Source organism: Pipistrellus hanaki (genome assembly GCF_964339955.1).
Source record: "Pipistrellus hanaki genome assembly, chromosome: 4".
In the NCBI taxonomy this organism is placed as follows: domain Eukaryota; kingdom Metazoa; phylum Chordata; class Mammalia; order Chiroptera; family Vespertilionidae; genus Pipistrellus; species Pipistrellus hanaki.
In genome coordinates, this window is record NC_140506.1 from 82,562,958 (window position 1) to 82,578,842 (window position 15,885).

General features: G+C 51.8%; 1 protein-coding gene across 2 annotated transcripts in view; it reads left to right on the plus strand.

Annotated features, from left to right (window-relative positions):
* CPPED1 (calcineurin like phosphoesterase domain containing 1) overlaps window positions 1-15,885 on the plus strand; it is a 175,085-nt gene that overhangs the window by 101,964 nt on the left and 57,236 nt on the right. Inside the window, exon 4 of one of the 2 annotated variants that reach the window (XM_084881151.1) lies at window positions 415-3,978. The exons of the other annotated variant lie outside the window; for it this stretch is intronic. Within the exon in view, the coding sequence (XP_084737277.1) occupies window positions 415-644 (230 nt within the window). The 3' untranslated portion in view covers window positions 645-3,978. Of the gene's footprint in view, window positions 1-414; window positions 3,979-15,885 lie in introns of those variants that run through there. 2 annotated transcript variants of the gene reach the window in all.

The following is a 15,885-nucleotide window of genomic DNA, read 5'->3' on the forward strand; positions in this document are numbered from 1 at the left end:
TCTCTATCCATCATTCACCTCTGTTCCTTGTCTGTTTTTCCCTAATACCTTCCTGGGCCAGTTATTAGGACAAATATGATAACATCTAAAATAATAAAAGCAAAATATGCTAATTAGACCAGACGGCCGGACGACCTTCTGATGAAGGTGGGGCTGTGAGAGCCAAGGCAAGCTGCCCCTGCTGTGAGGACCAAGCCCCATGCATGGATTTCATGCATTGGACCTCTAGTTTTATGTATGAGCTATCCTTGAAGATTCTGGATGTCACGTATGCTGCCTCTTAATTATTGTACGCTGAATAATAGTATGTGTGTAATATAATAATACATTACTGTCCAAACAAGAAAACAATGGAGCCCTCAATTACCTAAATGGAAATCCTTGGCCCCCTAATGTTTTTTCCCTTCCCTGCAGGTATCAAAGCTGTGTTCTCGGGCCACTACCACAGGAATGCCGGGGGTACCTACCAGAACATGGATGTCGTGGTGTCATCTGCCATCGGGTGCCAGCTGGGCAACGATACCCACGGGGTCCGAGTCGTGGTGGTCACCGCTGACAAGATCGTTCATCGGTACTACAGTTTGGACGAGCTGAGTGAGAGGGGAATAGAAGGTGACCTGATGGACTTAATGAAGGAAAAATGATTGCCGTTATGATCCAGTCACTTCCACTTCCACTGTCTTTTAATTTTGCCAGAAACCGCAGCTGCATACAGTCACTTCTGGATAAAGAAGTATCCAGGCAGGTGTGTGAATTTATGCCCTTTGTATAAATCAGAGAGCTGGGTCCTATTCTCAATTATATTTTAAGAAAGAGAAGGGGCTGGATGAGGGTTGGGGCCTGGGAATAAGAGAATAAACGATTCTGGAATATCTCTGTGTTGGTGTTTGAATAAACTTTCCTAATGATGTGTTTCTCAACTATCTCAAATTCTCTGTTTTTGAATCAAATTGCTTTCTCGCAGGTATGGTGAGTGTCTACCTATGGACCTCAATCCCAACTGGTATCCAAGTGTAATCTTGGGTAATTCCTCGAACAAACTGCATCTGGTCAGTTAAATTGTAGTCATGGCTCCGATGCTTGGCAACAGGAAGGCCATCTCCTTTCCCTCCTAACAAAGCAGACAGCTCTCCTCCTACCCGAGCTGTGTAGGCACACTCACTTCAACACGGAGCTGTCAGATGCCGAGGCCTCTGCTGGTGATGCAGTTGGTACAAGTCAGAGCTGAGTTTGCCTTCTTGGTGACTAGGAAAGCCACCTTTTCGCATAACTTAGCCATCTATAAAAGTCTCATCCGAGAGGCCAGGACTGGAGCCCTAAAGTCGCCTGGCGCACATTCTGAGTTTGTTCCGTTCACGCTTGATGCTGCAGGAACTCCACAGGTTGCTGTCCGATGCCATCAGAATGACTCTCCATTCCAGAGACTCTTCACCGTGTTGACTTTGACAGGAAAAGTGGGAAATGAGACGAAAGTTCTCGAATCAAAGCAGAAATTTCGGTGGGGCAAAAACTGCTTTCAGCCACTTTAGTGGAATTGGTGCCGACTTTGATTCACTGCCCCAGTGCAGAGGAGCGAGGATGGTGAAATCGGCTGTTTCCATGCGGTCTGCTTTGCTGCGTCTCCTCCCCAACTCCTGACACTGTGTTATTTCATCCACGGGGTCTGCTTCTGCAGACGTCCTGATGGGCAGGGTACGTGGGCATGCCAGTCCTGCCAGGAACACCTCACAGTGTCACTCCCTCATCCTGAAATGCCTCCAACTGCCTGCTTACAAATGAACTGCAAAACCCATTAAGACTGTCTCGTTAAAAAGTTTTAGTCAATGTAGCAAAGCCATGAGAAAGTAAATAGAAAGATAATTGGATATGTAAACTCATAAGGAACAAAAGACAAGAAGTTAATTATACTATAGATAGGTGACACACTATAGCTCATTGTTATGTGGCACAGGAAAATTAAAAATGTTCAAGATTAGAATGCCCTTGTTTGAGGATTTTGCTACATTCTTGCTTTGTATTTTTTTTTTTTTTTTTTTTTTACAACAGGTGTGGAGATGAGTTCAGGAAAAGGAAACTCAGTAAGTGGTGTAACTAACAGCCACACGTGTGGGCGTGGGAGGTGGTAACACTGAGGATTAGCTACCAGGATCGTGTGCCCGGACCATAAACGCAGACGTGGGCTCCGGGAAGGGCAGAGGTTAAGCACAGTGGGCTGACCCAGCCGTCTCTGTGGTGTCACGGGTGCAAACGCTCTGACCTGTGGCACCGGAGTTTTGGTGGAGGATACGGAGATAATTAAAAGCAACAGAAATTAAATTTACTAAGCCTCCTTCCCAAAAACCTAGTAAGTAAAAGAACTGATTCAAAACACAGCAAGAATATGCTAACAATAGGGAATCCTGTGAAACTCTCACCATTTTTAAAGTAACCAAACAGCAATATTCTCATGGTGAGAGGTTCAGGAAGAAGTGAGGAAGTGAATTTGTAAATAAACATGTGTCATTCTGATAATAAGTACCAATGCATTCCTTTTTATTCCTTTTTCTTTAAAAAAAAAAAAAAAGGTAAACAAGTGCCTTCAACTGTGAAAAACAAGAAAATACTCATGATCATCAGTGCTGTGGTGTTGGGGTGTCTATTCTGTTCTAAATGCTGTTTGAAGTGCTTTGGTTCAGAGAGGCGGTGCCACTTGGCCAAGGTCATACAGCTCTTCCTTGGGATAGGATGGACCAAGAAGCTAGCAGCCCGACTGCTAAGCCTGTGCTCCTGGAAAATGTTTTTAATGATGACAGTGGCTCAGTAGGTTGGGCATCGTCCCATGTACCAAGAGGTCACCAGTTCAATTCATGGTCGGGCACGTGCCCAGGTTTCCAGCTCAGCCCCAAGTGGGGATCATACAGGCGGCTGCTGATTGATGTTTCTCTATCTGTATCTCCCTTCCTCACTCTGTAGAATCAATATTTTTTAAATGTACCAGATTTGCCCTTGGTAATACTACAATATTTGGCATCTTTGACCATCTCTCCTGGGCAAGAACCCAGTGTTAGCTGGAGGACCTGGGACTTCATCTGGGGTTCACAGAGCCCCTTCACTGAATTGCATCAGGTTCGTGGTGGCATAGCCTGCCCCAGGAGCAGATTGTTCCAGATGAAGAATTTTCACTGGAAGAGATGGGAAAACAGAATCCTATATAACAAAAGGCCAATATGCAAATTGACTGAATGGCAGAACAACCAGTTGCTATGACATGCACTGATCACCAGGGGGCAGATGCTCAATGTAGGAGCTGCACCCTGGTGATCAGTGTGCTCCAACAGGGGGAATGCCACTCAGCCAGAAGCCAAGCTCTTGGCTGGCCAGCTCAGTGGCGGTAATGGGAGCCTCTCCTGCCTCCACAGGATGTCCAACTGAAGACTTAGGCCCCTAAGCAGTCAGTTGGACATCCCCAAGGGCTCCTGGACTGCAAGAGAGCTCAGGCCAGGCCGAGCGCGCCCCCCACCCCTGCTCGAGTGTACGAATTTCGTGCATTGGGCCTCTAGTTGAACTATAATAGGCCACAGGACACAGCTCTGCCCACAGTGGTAAATGCTATCAGATGACTCCTCACTTCCTGTTTACTGTTCCTGCCCCAAGGATAGGGAAGTTGGCATTCTCCAAGGAAGGAGTGCCACTGAATGCTCCCCCTCCCAATGAGTCATTGTAATTGGGGGGGAAGACAGGAGGCTGCCACAGGGGAAGGTCATTTAAAGTGACTTAAAATTGGGTGGCCAAGACTCTTTGCAGGCCCAGTGGGGAGATGATCATCTAACTACTTCACTTTTTACAATAAGTTTATCGCTAGTCTTCAGTGATGTTTCTCCCGAGGTTGGAAAATGGGTGGGGTGGGGTGAATCCAGTAAACTTTATGGAACAAGTAGACAGAACATTTCATCTTAGCTTGTGCTTTTCAGCATTACGAGATTCTAAAAAAAAAAAGAAGGATGGTAAACAAGTGCCCTCTACTGTGAAAAACAAGAAAACATGGTCACATGGTCATCAGTACTAAGGTTTTGGGGTGTTTATTCTGTTCTAAATGCTGTTTGAAGTGCTTATCAGTAGAAACTATATATACATAATATAGTTTAATGTTATAGTCTATATTCTAACATGAAATCTTTGGAGAAAAGATAGCAAAACATCATTTGCATTTACTTGAACTCTTAAAACTTATTCCCCAAGTAGTGCCTACAAGAGCTATGTGAGTCATGAAGTGAAGTGGCAATATTGTATTAAGCTGGGAGAGATGATTAGGAATAAGTTGTCAAGGCAAGTTCTGTTAAAAGCTTTGTGTAATAGACACCAGGGATTTCTTATTCTGATAACCTTAGCAGTTTTGGTTGTATGTGCAAAAGATAGTAATTGACATGTGATACTGATTTTTCTTATAACTTCACAGAATACTGTCTTATGTCATCAGAGAGCTCTTATATGGTTGCTAAGAGTAATGACTTCTAGCATCTTTCTAGAAAAGATTTACTTAATTTTATTTTTCCTCTCACTGATTTTTGTTTCCATTATTCTTTTTAACATTAGTGACCATACAAACACAAAATGTGCAGACCGATTTTTCCTTTAGGTTTTATCTATGTAAATAAAGTTTATTGAATATGAATAATTATCAGATACCTTTCATTCTTCATTATTCTGCTCTGATACTTGTCTTTAAAAGGTAATTTTCTTCATTAGAGTGACTTTGCACCTCACCTAAAGTCCAGACTCCTTCCCATGGCTTTCCAGGCCCCATCACTGCCTCACTCTGCCTCTCAGCCTCATCCACGCCGCCTGGCCCTTGCTGGCCGTCCCACTGCCCTTTGCACTGGTGTTTCCTCTGATGGACATTAGCTTCTGGTTGTCATTTTTTATCTTATTTCAAAATCAATCCTGTGAGTGGCCATCCCTCACCACCCTGTGGTCTGTGGTCCCGATCTTCATCCCAGGCAGCACCTCACCCCTCCCTTGCACTCCCTCAGAGGCATCATGAAGACTCTCGGTGTGTATCCCCCACCAGCATGTAAGCTCCAGAACAGCAAGGACTTGTCTGTCTCATGTGCTTGCTTCCCAGTCTGTGCCTAGCTCTGTGCCTGGGGCACCAAGAAGCTGCTCTATGCATACTTGGCAATGAATATGGAATAAAGTGAGTTAAGATACATGGAAGAGGTGGCCATCCCTAGAGAACGGGTGGCCATCTGGCTGAAGCCCCGCCGCCGGGTGTGCTGGGGACCCTGAAAGAGCAGAGGTAGGGCGTGGCTTACTACCCTGCCATATGCAAGTCTCTCCTTGGATCTTAAAACGGTCCTCTCAGACTTTCACAGAAAAATTAGACAGTGTTGCCTCTTTACGGTCTTTGAAAGATTGAATTTGCTTTTCTTTTTTTTTTTTCTTTTTTTTTTTTAATATATTTTATTGATTTTGTACAGAGAGGAAGGGAGAGAGATAGAGAGTTAGAAACATCGATGAGAGTCATCGATCAGTTGCCTCTTGCACACCCCCTACTGGGGATATGCCCGCAACCAAGGTACATGCCCTTGACCGGAATCGAACCCGGGACCTTTTAGTCCCCAAGCTGACGCTCTATCCATTGAGCCAAACCGGTTTCGGCTGAATTTGCTTTTCTTGAAACCACCACTGCAACATCATATTCTCAACTACATATCCTAGCTGTCCCGGATTTCCTGAAAAGCCACTTAAACGGAATTGCACCATACTTGTCCCGCAGTCTGCACTTCTCCGGCTCCCACGTTCCTCAGACAAGCCACGGGCCCCTGCGGGCAGGATCAGCATTGTTTCTCCGGGCCTGGAACGGCTTATAAATATCTGTTCACTCCCAACTGATGTACTCCACTCAGCGATCCTCCCAGATCATGAGCCTTCCTTCTGATTATTCCTCCATCCCCAAGACCCTGCCAAGCCCCAGCAAACAGCACCCTTTGACTTCAGTGAGAGCATTAAAATATTGATGCTTCCTATGTCCCAAGCAGCCCTCTCAGGACCCCGCTGTCCCTGGGATGCTTTGACACCAATGGCATTAATTAGCACTTTTGTGATGATAACTTCTGCATAAACCATTTGTGAGGAGAGCTCTGGCCAGTGTGGCTCTTTTTATTATTATTATTAAATTATTATCTGTGTACATATTTTAACATTGCCCCTCCCTCCCTTCCCTTCAGTGTGACTCTTTAAGCATCACCTCATGCACCAAGGATTTGCTGGTTCGATTCCCGGGGCATATGCCCAGGTTGTGGGCTCGATCCCCAGTAGGGGGTGTGCAGGAGACAGCCCATCGATGTTTCTCTCTCACATCAATGTTTTTCTCTCTCTCCCTCTTGACAAGTGACATCGCTGCACCTCTGCCTTGAACTGGAAATTCATCCCACCCCTTCCTCTGCCCCATGCGCCATGTCTGATCTCTCACCACTGGGAATAGCCCAGTGCTCTGGATCCGTGGCACAAACAGACTCTGAACCCAAATCCCATCTGGGCCACTGTGGCTGCCTATCTCGGGGCAAGTTTTGAAACTCTGCAAACCCCCTCTGCACAAGATAGTGGCACCTGGGTGAGGGTGAAGTGACTGCCTGTTGAGCCGTCAGCCCCGTGCCAGGCACACAGTGGGCACTCAGTAAATGGCATCCCCATAGCATGGCTGTCATCCAGGTCACTGAGCCATTGCTGCAGCCTCCAAACCAGTCTCCCTGCCTCTGCTGTGTTTCCCCACATCCAAGCCAGGGAAGGAGGGAGGAGGCGAGGCAGGGAAGGGATGTAGGAGAAAAAGTTTTTGTCTGGGACTGAATCCCGTCTGTCACTCAATAACTGTGGCCTTGGGCAGGTAATGGCCTGTTTGGGGGACTAGGTTTCTTTATCTATAAAATAGGTACAATATAGTACCTTCCCTAAGGTTTAAATGAACTCCTTTCTTCTTCTCTCTCCCCCCCCCCCCTCTCTCTCTCTTTCTTCTTATTGATTTCAGAACAGAAGGGAGAGTGGAAGAGAAGTAGAAGCATCAATGATGAGAGAGAATCACCCCCTACTGAGGATCGAGTCTGCAACCCGGGAATGTGCATAGTCCACAGGCTGACGCTCTATCCACTGAGCCAAACCAGCTAGAGCTGAGCTTATTTCTTAATGCACTGGCATGGTGTTCGGTGCAGATTATGCACACGATAAGTAATAATGATGCTGATTGTCCTCAAACACTACACGTTTGATTTTTCACAAACCACCCTGCCCCCAAGGACAGATCCCTGTGGTACCTCACAAGGAGCTCACTATTTCCCCGACAACTATTCTCATGTGCTGAGTCTTCCACGTTGGCTCCTTAAAAATAGATTTATATTCCTGAATTCCTAAGATACGATTGTTGGTGATAATTACCAAAGGCCCTGAGAATGGCCATGGCAACCAAGAAAGGGGCAAGAGAAGGGGGGGTGCAATGAAGAGCAAGCAGCAGTCAGTATTTTTATAATTCAGCCTCGAAAGGAAAAAAGCAGCTGCCCCGATCCGTACAGGAGAGGACAGCCGAGCCACCGGGAAGCCAGCCTCATGTCCAGTCACTCTCCTGAGTGCTTCCCCTACGAAAGCGACCCAACCAAGTAAGTACTGTTACTGTCCCCATTTCACAGATGAGGACACTGAGGCACAGAGACATTGAGGAACTTGCCCAAGATCACACAGCTTGCAAGTAGCAGAGCTGGGATTCAAACCCAGGCCGTGTGTCTCTACCTCCTACTCCACAGAGGTAGCCTGACAGGGCCTGGCCCCAGGGCATGCCTGCAGCCACCTTAGCTGCTCAGGGTGGGCCGTGTTACCAACCAAGGTCCCAGTTTGTCTTCCATCCAACACAGAGGTCCCTCTGCTCACCTCGGAGTTAGACTGAGAAGCAAATTCTTTCCATTCCAAAATTATGCCTCCTCTGACAAATGGAACCAAGTTTTATCTAGTTTTAAAATGACTCGGTTTAGTTAAGTAGGATTGTTTGGTTCTATTTTTTATTTTTTTCTCTCTCCAAGGAATTGGAGCCATAAAGTCACACACACCCAGAGCTCCAGCAGAGGGGTTTCTGGGCCGGCCTTGCACCCCTACCGGGGCCGCAGCGCCTGGCAGAGGAAAAGGGAGTGTCATTAGTTTTGCTCTCACCTCCCCATGTACCTGGCCAGCGGGGTGTAAACGCTGCTGCCACGTCTAATTAGCGGCGGCCTCTGCCCGCTGCCCGTCTGGCTGTTTGTGCGGAGGGAGTGATTTCAGAGGGCATGTCCGGGAGCCGGCCCCCTGCAGAGACGCTGTCATGGTCACTTCGGGAAACAAGCTTTCTGGTGTGCGGACAGCTCAGCAGCATCTCCCGGGCCAGGTGGGCCTTTCTGAGGTGATGGCACAGATGCCGGAGAACGGGGCCTCCTTTCTGCGTCCCTGGCGGGGAACCTGTGGACCCTGGCCTGGCTAGGTCCTCCCAGGGCCCTGAGCTGGCTGGCTGCGCTGGGTGGGTCCCGCTGAGCACCCGGCGTGCGGATTAAATAACAAATAACCCACCGGTGCAGCCAGGGCCCTGGGCACCAGGTGCTGTCTGGAGATCAAACCGGGCAGAAAGGGAAATGGTCAGTACCTAAAGCAGTGGTCGGCAAACCGCGGCTCTAGAGCCACAGGTGGCTCTTTGGCCCATTGAGTGTGGCTCTTCCACAAAATGCCACGTACGGACGCGCACATACAGTGCGATTGAAACTTCATGGCCCATGCGCAGAAGTCAGTTTTCGGCCTGGGCCAGTCTATTTTGAAGAAGTGGCGTTAGAACACTCAAGGGGCCAAAGAGCTGCATGTGGCTCGAGAGCCGCAGTTTGCAGACCACTGGCCTAAAGGGTTACAGCGGATACAGATCGTAACTGGTTCTGATAAACTTCACCACGTGCTTTTGTTTCAGAGGGAAAAGCAGGGGAGTCCTTTGAATCCCCCAGTGGCAGGGCTCCGAGGGGCTTTGGAGAAGGAAAGACTTTTAACAGAGTGAGTTACAGCGTGAGAGCGAGTCTGGCACCGCTGCCTTCGGTTCCAGGAAACCTGTGAGGGAGAAGCCCCGCCCCATCGGAGGCCGGAGGAGGCACGGTTCCTCAGTTTGTCTGATGATGTGGCCACTGACCCTTCTCTCTGGGTCAGTCCCCAACTCCCATCTTCCCAGCCTCCTCTCTGAGCTCTGGCTCTGCCCGCCCCCGGGACATGGCTGACCAGGTGGGACCTTGCTGTGCCTACAGCTCCCTCTGAGTGTAAGCTGCCCCCTCCCCCGAGTCCCCTCCCTCAGTCCTCTTAAATGAGGGGGTGTGCCCCCAGTTACCCCACGTGTGTTCCAGCCCACGCTCCCCTATGCCTCTCGCTCCTTCTTATGTCCTTTCCGCAAATTCTTGCCACCACTCTGTGTATCTCACAGCTCAGTCCCACTGTAATCATCTCCCGGCTGCCAGCTCATCCGTCTTTCATGGGAGGTGTTAGGACCCTATTCACAGTCTTCCTGTTCACACAAAGCGAGCCTTCATCCAGGTGACCCCAGGCCACAGGAACCGCCACAGCCACAGCTTCTGCTTCTTGTACCTGTGTAGCCTCCACTGCTCAGTCTGGTTTGCTTGGGGGCTGCCTCTCCCTGTGCAGCCTGTCGTGTACGTGGGGTCGGACCCGGTCCTGGGTTTTGCCGCGGTGGACGTAGGGGTGTACGTGACATGTCAGAGGGCCTGGCTTTGGTGCCATTGTGCAGAGGGCCACGTGACCACGTCAGCCAGTCTTAGGACTCAGAGGAGAGACTCTGCTGGGAGAGAACCCCGCTGGCAGGGAAGCATCAGGAGGAAACTAGAGCAGAGAAATGGAGTTGGGGAGAGAACACGAAAGAAGAGATGAGGACCCCAAGTAAGCGCCTGGATCCAGCCGTACCTGAAGCCTGGATGCTCGGTGAAATGTACCAACAGCTCTCCTTCTTTGCGTAAGCCGGTTTTCTGTTGTTTGCAAGCCAAGGGGCCCAACTAAGACACATCCCATAGGGCAATCTCAACCCCCATCATCTTCTCCATTCCACCTCTAAGCCAGAGCTGCGCTGGGGGAGGGGACTATAGGTGAGGCCAGGGAGGAACACTTTCTATGGATCAGGAGGCAGCCAGGCTCAGGGAAGAAGCCAGAGATCGGGCCATCTCACTCGGAGGACCGAGCTACCACATCCCAGACACCCCTTCGTGACTCTCAGTTCTGCAGTATTCAGCGGGAACCTGCTCCTCGTCAGCCTCTCCCGGCCAGGGACAGAGCAGCGGCCAGAGCTCTCTCCTTCTCTTTCTCTTTCTCTCTCTCCCTCTTCCTCTTCCTCTGATTCTCTCCCTTCCTCGCCCTCTCTCTCAGCCACTGAGCACGCAGGAGAAGGCAGGCATCTGCAAACCAGTGAGAGAGCCCTCCCCGGGAAGCCACCCGTGCTGGGGTGCCATTTGGAATATTAGGGTCAAGTGGGGTGGACGCCCCTGGCTTGTCCATCAGATCAAAACCCTCCTGTCACTGTGCGACCGGCGCCGTGGCTGCCCTGCCCGCTGAGGCATCAAACAGATGGAAACCCCGATGTCCTTCTATGGGTGCCTTTTATTCTGCCGAACAGAATAGACACTCTTATTATATTTCTCAAAATCGATTCTATTTACAGCTTATGAATGGACGGCCTGGTTCATTTTCAGCTGTTTGATGCCACAACAGCATTTCTCCTTATTGACGTCTTTCACCTGAGGAGAGGCGGATTGATTGATCGGAGCACTGAGTTTCAGGAGATGTTTGTATGGGAAGAAAGCCCGTCGTGGTGTGCGGTGGACTGCATGTTCATACCCCCAAGTCCGCATGGTGAAGCCCTCACCCCAATGGGATGGTGTTGGGGCGGGGCTTGTGAGGGGCGTGATTAGGTTTAAATGAGCTCATGAGTGTGAGGTTCTTTTGGGTTTGTAAGGTGACCAGACGTCCCGCTTTTGGCGGGACAGTCCCGATTTTAAGAATTTGTCCCGCGTCCCATGGCGTTTTTAAAAAGTCCCAATTTTTGGAAAATCGGGACTTTTTAAAAAACAACACGGGACGTGGCACGCGGGACAAATTGTTAAAAATCCGCACTGTTCAGCCAAAAGCAGGACGTCTGGTCACCTTAGTTTAGAGTTCTTATTAGAAGAGGAAGAGACCAGAGCTCAAACTCTCCCTCTCCATCTCTCTCTCCTTCTCTTTCTCTCTCTCTCCCGCTCTCCCTCTTCCTCTGATTCTCTCCCTCCCTCGCCCTCTCTCTCAGCCACAGGAGCACGCAGGAGAAGGCAGGCATCCGCAAACCAGGGAGAGAGCGCCCCCCAGGAAGCCGCCGTGCTGGGGTGCCGTTTGGAACATTAGGGTCACGGCCCTGATTAGGACAGAGGAGGAAGACAGAAGCAGGTGACAGAAACGTGGTGAGCTGAGTCCTGACTTCTATGACTAATTGTTATGATCCGATCACAGCGTTTCCTTTCACAAATGGGCCACTGGGGTCAGAGAGGCGGTGGGCTCCTTCAGTAATTCAACAACAGGAAAAAGCAGAAGGAAAGAGAAACCAAGTCGGCCTGGACATTCTGGGGTTGTGTCTAAAGGATAACCCCGGAAAAGACAAGGAAATAAAATTATTCGGGCATCAGGCCAAGATGAAAGACACATCGGAAACACACACGCTCCCAAATGAGAAGGCCAAGAGGTCGCTGCTTAGTTGAAGAATAATTACAGAGCTGTCTGGAACGGCACCCAGGGTCAGCCCCCAGCCTGGTGCTCCGTGCTGGCAGGGGTGCCGGGAGGGGGCGGGAAGGGGGGGGTGGGGCTGTGGGCGGCTCGGAGGGCGCTCCAGGCTTGGCCTCCTTCCAGCAGCGGAGCCCGGGGATGCTGATGGCCTGGCCCCCTCTGCACCAGGGGACAGGCTATTCCCAGCGCCCCACCGCCAGACGCCGGGCACAGAGCGGGTCCTTCCATTTCCGCTGGTAATGACCCCCTGCTCTTGAGAAAAAGGGAAGATGACTCACATCTCACAAGCCTGGAATCATCAGTTTTGGAGTACATGCATGGAGGTGTGGGTGAATCCCTAACCAATAGTCTCTACTTTTATCCCGAAAGGAGCCGATGGTAGGAGGCGTTCACAGGGGCACGGACAGTTCCACTGCCTCCCGGGCTGGACAGATGGCTGAGAGGTACTGAGTTCTACAGGGGGTTTAGGGAAGACTGATTCTGGAAGGCGAGGGCCGTGAGGACCCTGTCAGAAGCGCAGGGGGGAGGGGGAGGGAAGGGGAGAGGGAGGGAGTGGAGGGCACGTGGTGCTTTCCCAGGCAGCCCCCTTCATCCCAGCCCTGCTCTGCTCCCCTTGGAGCCCCTTTCCTCGTCGAGAAAATATCCACAATACTAGTCACCTCAGAGGCTCAAAAAACATGAAGGAAGATAAGTCTGGGGCATTTTGAAAATAAACTGCCAACTATTAGAGCAGTGTATATCCTTTTCCTGTTAGACTGAACTACTGAAGAGCACAGACCATCTCAAAAGGTCACTGCTTAGTGACCTTTTAAAACATGTTCTTAATCCCCAGATCTTAGCCAAGGATTTGGCGCATACCAGGCGCTCGATGAATGTTTGTTAATGAAATAAACAGCTGATAGTTAATGAACTCGCAATGAAGATGATCTCAGTTAATACTTACAGCCCCTTGAGAAAGATGGGTATTATTATTCACCCTCCACAGACGCGGGAAAGAGGCTCAGAGAAGTCCGAGATGATTTCTAAGGTGACACAGCGCATGGTGCGCGCAGGCCTTGAACTTTCTAATTTGCGGGAGGTTCCACATCCCCTCCAGGGGTTTGTAATAAGAAAACTTTGTCTCCTTGTCTCTCTCTGCAGAGCCTCCCCTTGGCTCGTTAAGAGAATAGAAGTAAATTCACGTGAGGAAAGCAGAAAACCGGCCCAGCTGAAGCCCCTCGGGTCTCCGTATAAAAGCCTGAGGAGGCCCACAGAACAGCAGGCCCCGAGCACGGTCCTCAGGCCTCCCTCTGTGTACTGGGTGTTGCTTTTGAAAATGCAGCGCCCCCCCCCCCCCCCCTCGACCCTCACCCCAGGGCTGTTCCCCAAGCTGTTCCCGGAGGCCGCAGTGAGCTTGCCCAAGGCCCGCAGCTGTGGGCACATTAAGCCAGCCTGAGGCCCAGGTCCCGCAGCCCCACAGCCCTGCAGCCCGTGCTGGGTCTCTGCGAGTCTCCGGCAAGCCCAGGAGGAGGCCTCTGGAAGCCAGAGAGGTGAGCAGCCCCCTCCTCCCCTCCCTCGCAGGGCGAACAGGGGCGGCTGGGGCAGCCCCGGGGCCTCACGAGTACGTCTATGTCCCTGGTGACCGGCCGGTGGCCCGGCCTCTGAGGTTTCACCCCCCTCTGGGGACTCCGCTGACCGCTGAGTGTAGGGGAGAAGAGAGGTGAGCGAGGAGAGCTGCGCGTGGGGCAGGGGCATGGCCAGGGGACGAGGGCTGGACGTCCGGGGACAGGACAGGATGAGGAGAAGGCCCAGCTCCTTCCTGTGGGGATGCAGGACAGACAGACTGGCTGGGAGAGGACCAAGTGCTGCTGGAGGCTCTTTAAGCCACAAGCTCCGCACGTAGGGGCTGTGTCGGTGGAGAGAAGGGCGGGTGAGCAGGAAGGAGACCGGCACCCTGCCCGTCCCTGCGTCCCCTCGTCCCTTTGTCCCCTCTGCTGGCTGTGACCTAATTAGGAAGCAGCTCCAGAGACTGCAGTGCTGGGAGCAGCCGCCACCTCCGGGTATTAACGCCTCCTGGAGGCAGAGGTTGAGTCCCCAGCTCCTCCGCACCTGTGTCTCCCCGGAAAGCATGCACTGCCCCGGGGTGTGGGTGGGGGGGTGCGAGGTGTAGAAAGTCCCCTTGAGGGCCAGGCCTCCTGGGGAGCCGGACAGACTCCTGTGACCCTGAGCAGAGCTCCTGGGGCAGGTGGGGCCTGGCGGGTTGAAGAGGGAGCATGCGGCGGCAGGTGTAGAGTGGGTGCGGGAAATCCAGATCAAGGCCAGCTTTTCCAGGTCTGCTGGGGCCTGCTCAGGAACAAGAGAGGGCTTAGTGCAGCCTGCAGGATGGGCCCAGCCTCGGAGGCTGAAGTCAAGGGCATGTGCTGGGAGAAGGAGCAGCTTTAGCCACATGAAGTTGGGTGGAGGGCAGAGTAGGGGCAGATGGGGGTGGGAAGAAGGCCCACAGAGCAGGGTTCTCACAGTGTGGTCCCTGCATCCGCATCACCTGGGAGACGGACAGAAATGCGCCGGCTGGGCTCTGAGGGTGGGGCCCAGCTATCTGGTTGTATCACACCCTCCGGGTGATGCGGTGCCTGAGGCCTGAGGAGCACCCTCATAGTTACTGAGCAGCCAGAGGTGCCTCAGGGCTGAAGCATAACACGACTTGGGCCTCTTCAAGAAAAGATTACAAATTATGGATGGGAAGTCCGTTATGGGGCCTGGAGGGGGCCTTGCATGCGAGGGAGGTGTCACTAGCTTCCTATTAGACAGCAATCGGGGCCAGCAGAGGGGAGGCCCAGGCTGGGGCAGGAAGCAGGACTGCTGGTCCCATCCCTCCGTAGGCTTCCCCGGGCCGCAGGCCTCAGTGATTAAACACAGCTGCTGGGTCCCGCCCTCAGAGCGGCTTGGGAATCTGCATCTCTAAGGAGCTCCGGGCAGGCTGGCTGCAGCGTGCAGGCCCTTTGCTCAAATGGAGACTTTGGAGATGGGGACAGCGAGCCTGAAACCAAGCAAGGGGCCGTTCCGAGCGCAGGACCCAGGCTGCATGGTTGGCCAAGGGGCGCTGCCCTGCCCCCCAGCGGTGCTGATGCTGAGGTTTGGGGATTGTTCTTTGAGACCCACTGCCTTAGCGTGTCCAGAGGGAGGTGAGAGCAGCGGCTTCCATAAAGGGCATAGAACAGGGTATTACCTCCTTCACCACCTCTCATCCTCATCACCTCCTCTATGAACATGGGCTGTGAGGTGCTAAGTTAAGCATCGTTTCTGCCTTTCCTCATGAAGTGCTCTCCTCAGCCCCCGGAACTGGTTGCTGTGGTATTCCCACTTTGCAAATGGGAAGACTGAGGTTCAGCAATATCCAAGGAGCAGCCTGGGAATCCACAGTGAGGTCCCCATCTGGGCGTCCTGGCTCTGGGGTCACAGATCCCCTGACTCCTTCCCATCCACCCCCTTCTGCTGGCCTCACATTTCTTAACTGAGAGGGGGCACACATTTCACAGAATTTCAGCATCTGTGCAGACAGGTGACTGGCGCCGTAATTTTCTGGGCACCTGCTCTGGGCTGGGCACTTGGCATAGGCTCAGCTCCAGGAGGCAGGGGGCTGGGGCCCTTGGCTGGTGGGTCAGGATGCTAACCCGAGTCTGCTGACAGCCCTGCTCTGGGAATGTCCCACCTAAGCTCATGGCCGCTGGGATTGAGTGGGGCTTGGTGGCCAGGGCAGCCCCAGCACTCAGGCCACAGGCCTTTGCTGGCGGTGGTGGCCAGGTGGCTCCAGCAAGGGTGCAGGGAGTTCTTGCTGTGACTGGGGAGAGATGAGAGCACATGGGGAGGGGAGGCAGCTCACAAACAGAACAGGGAACAGCATGGAGGAGAGAACACGGGGAAGGGCCTCTTAGCTGTGGTTCTAACAGTGAGGGCTCTGCCTCTTACCGATAGTGTGGCTGCATGTTCCTTTCCTTCTCGGAGCCTGTTTCCTGCCTGGGCACAGGCTACTAATAAAGAACTTTGGGCATTTGATGCCATGGTCTGACCTATTGCTTTTTATTATCATTCTTTTCTGGAAGCCAGTTCTAGCATGTCATAATTGCAAGTTTC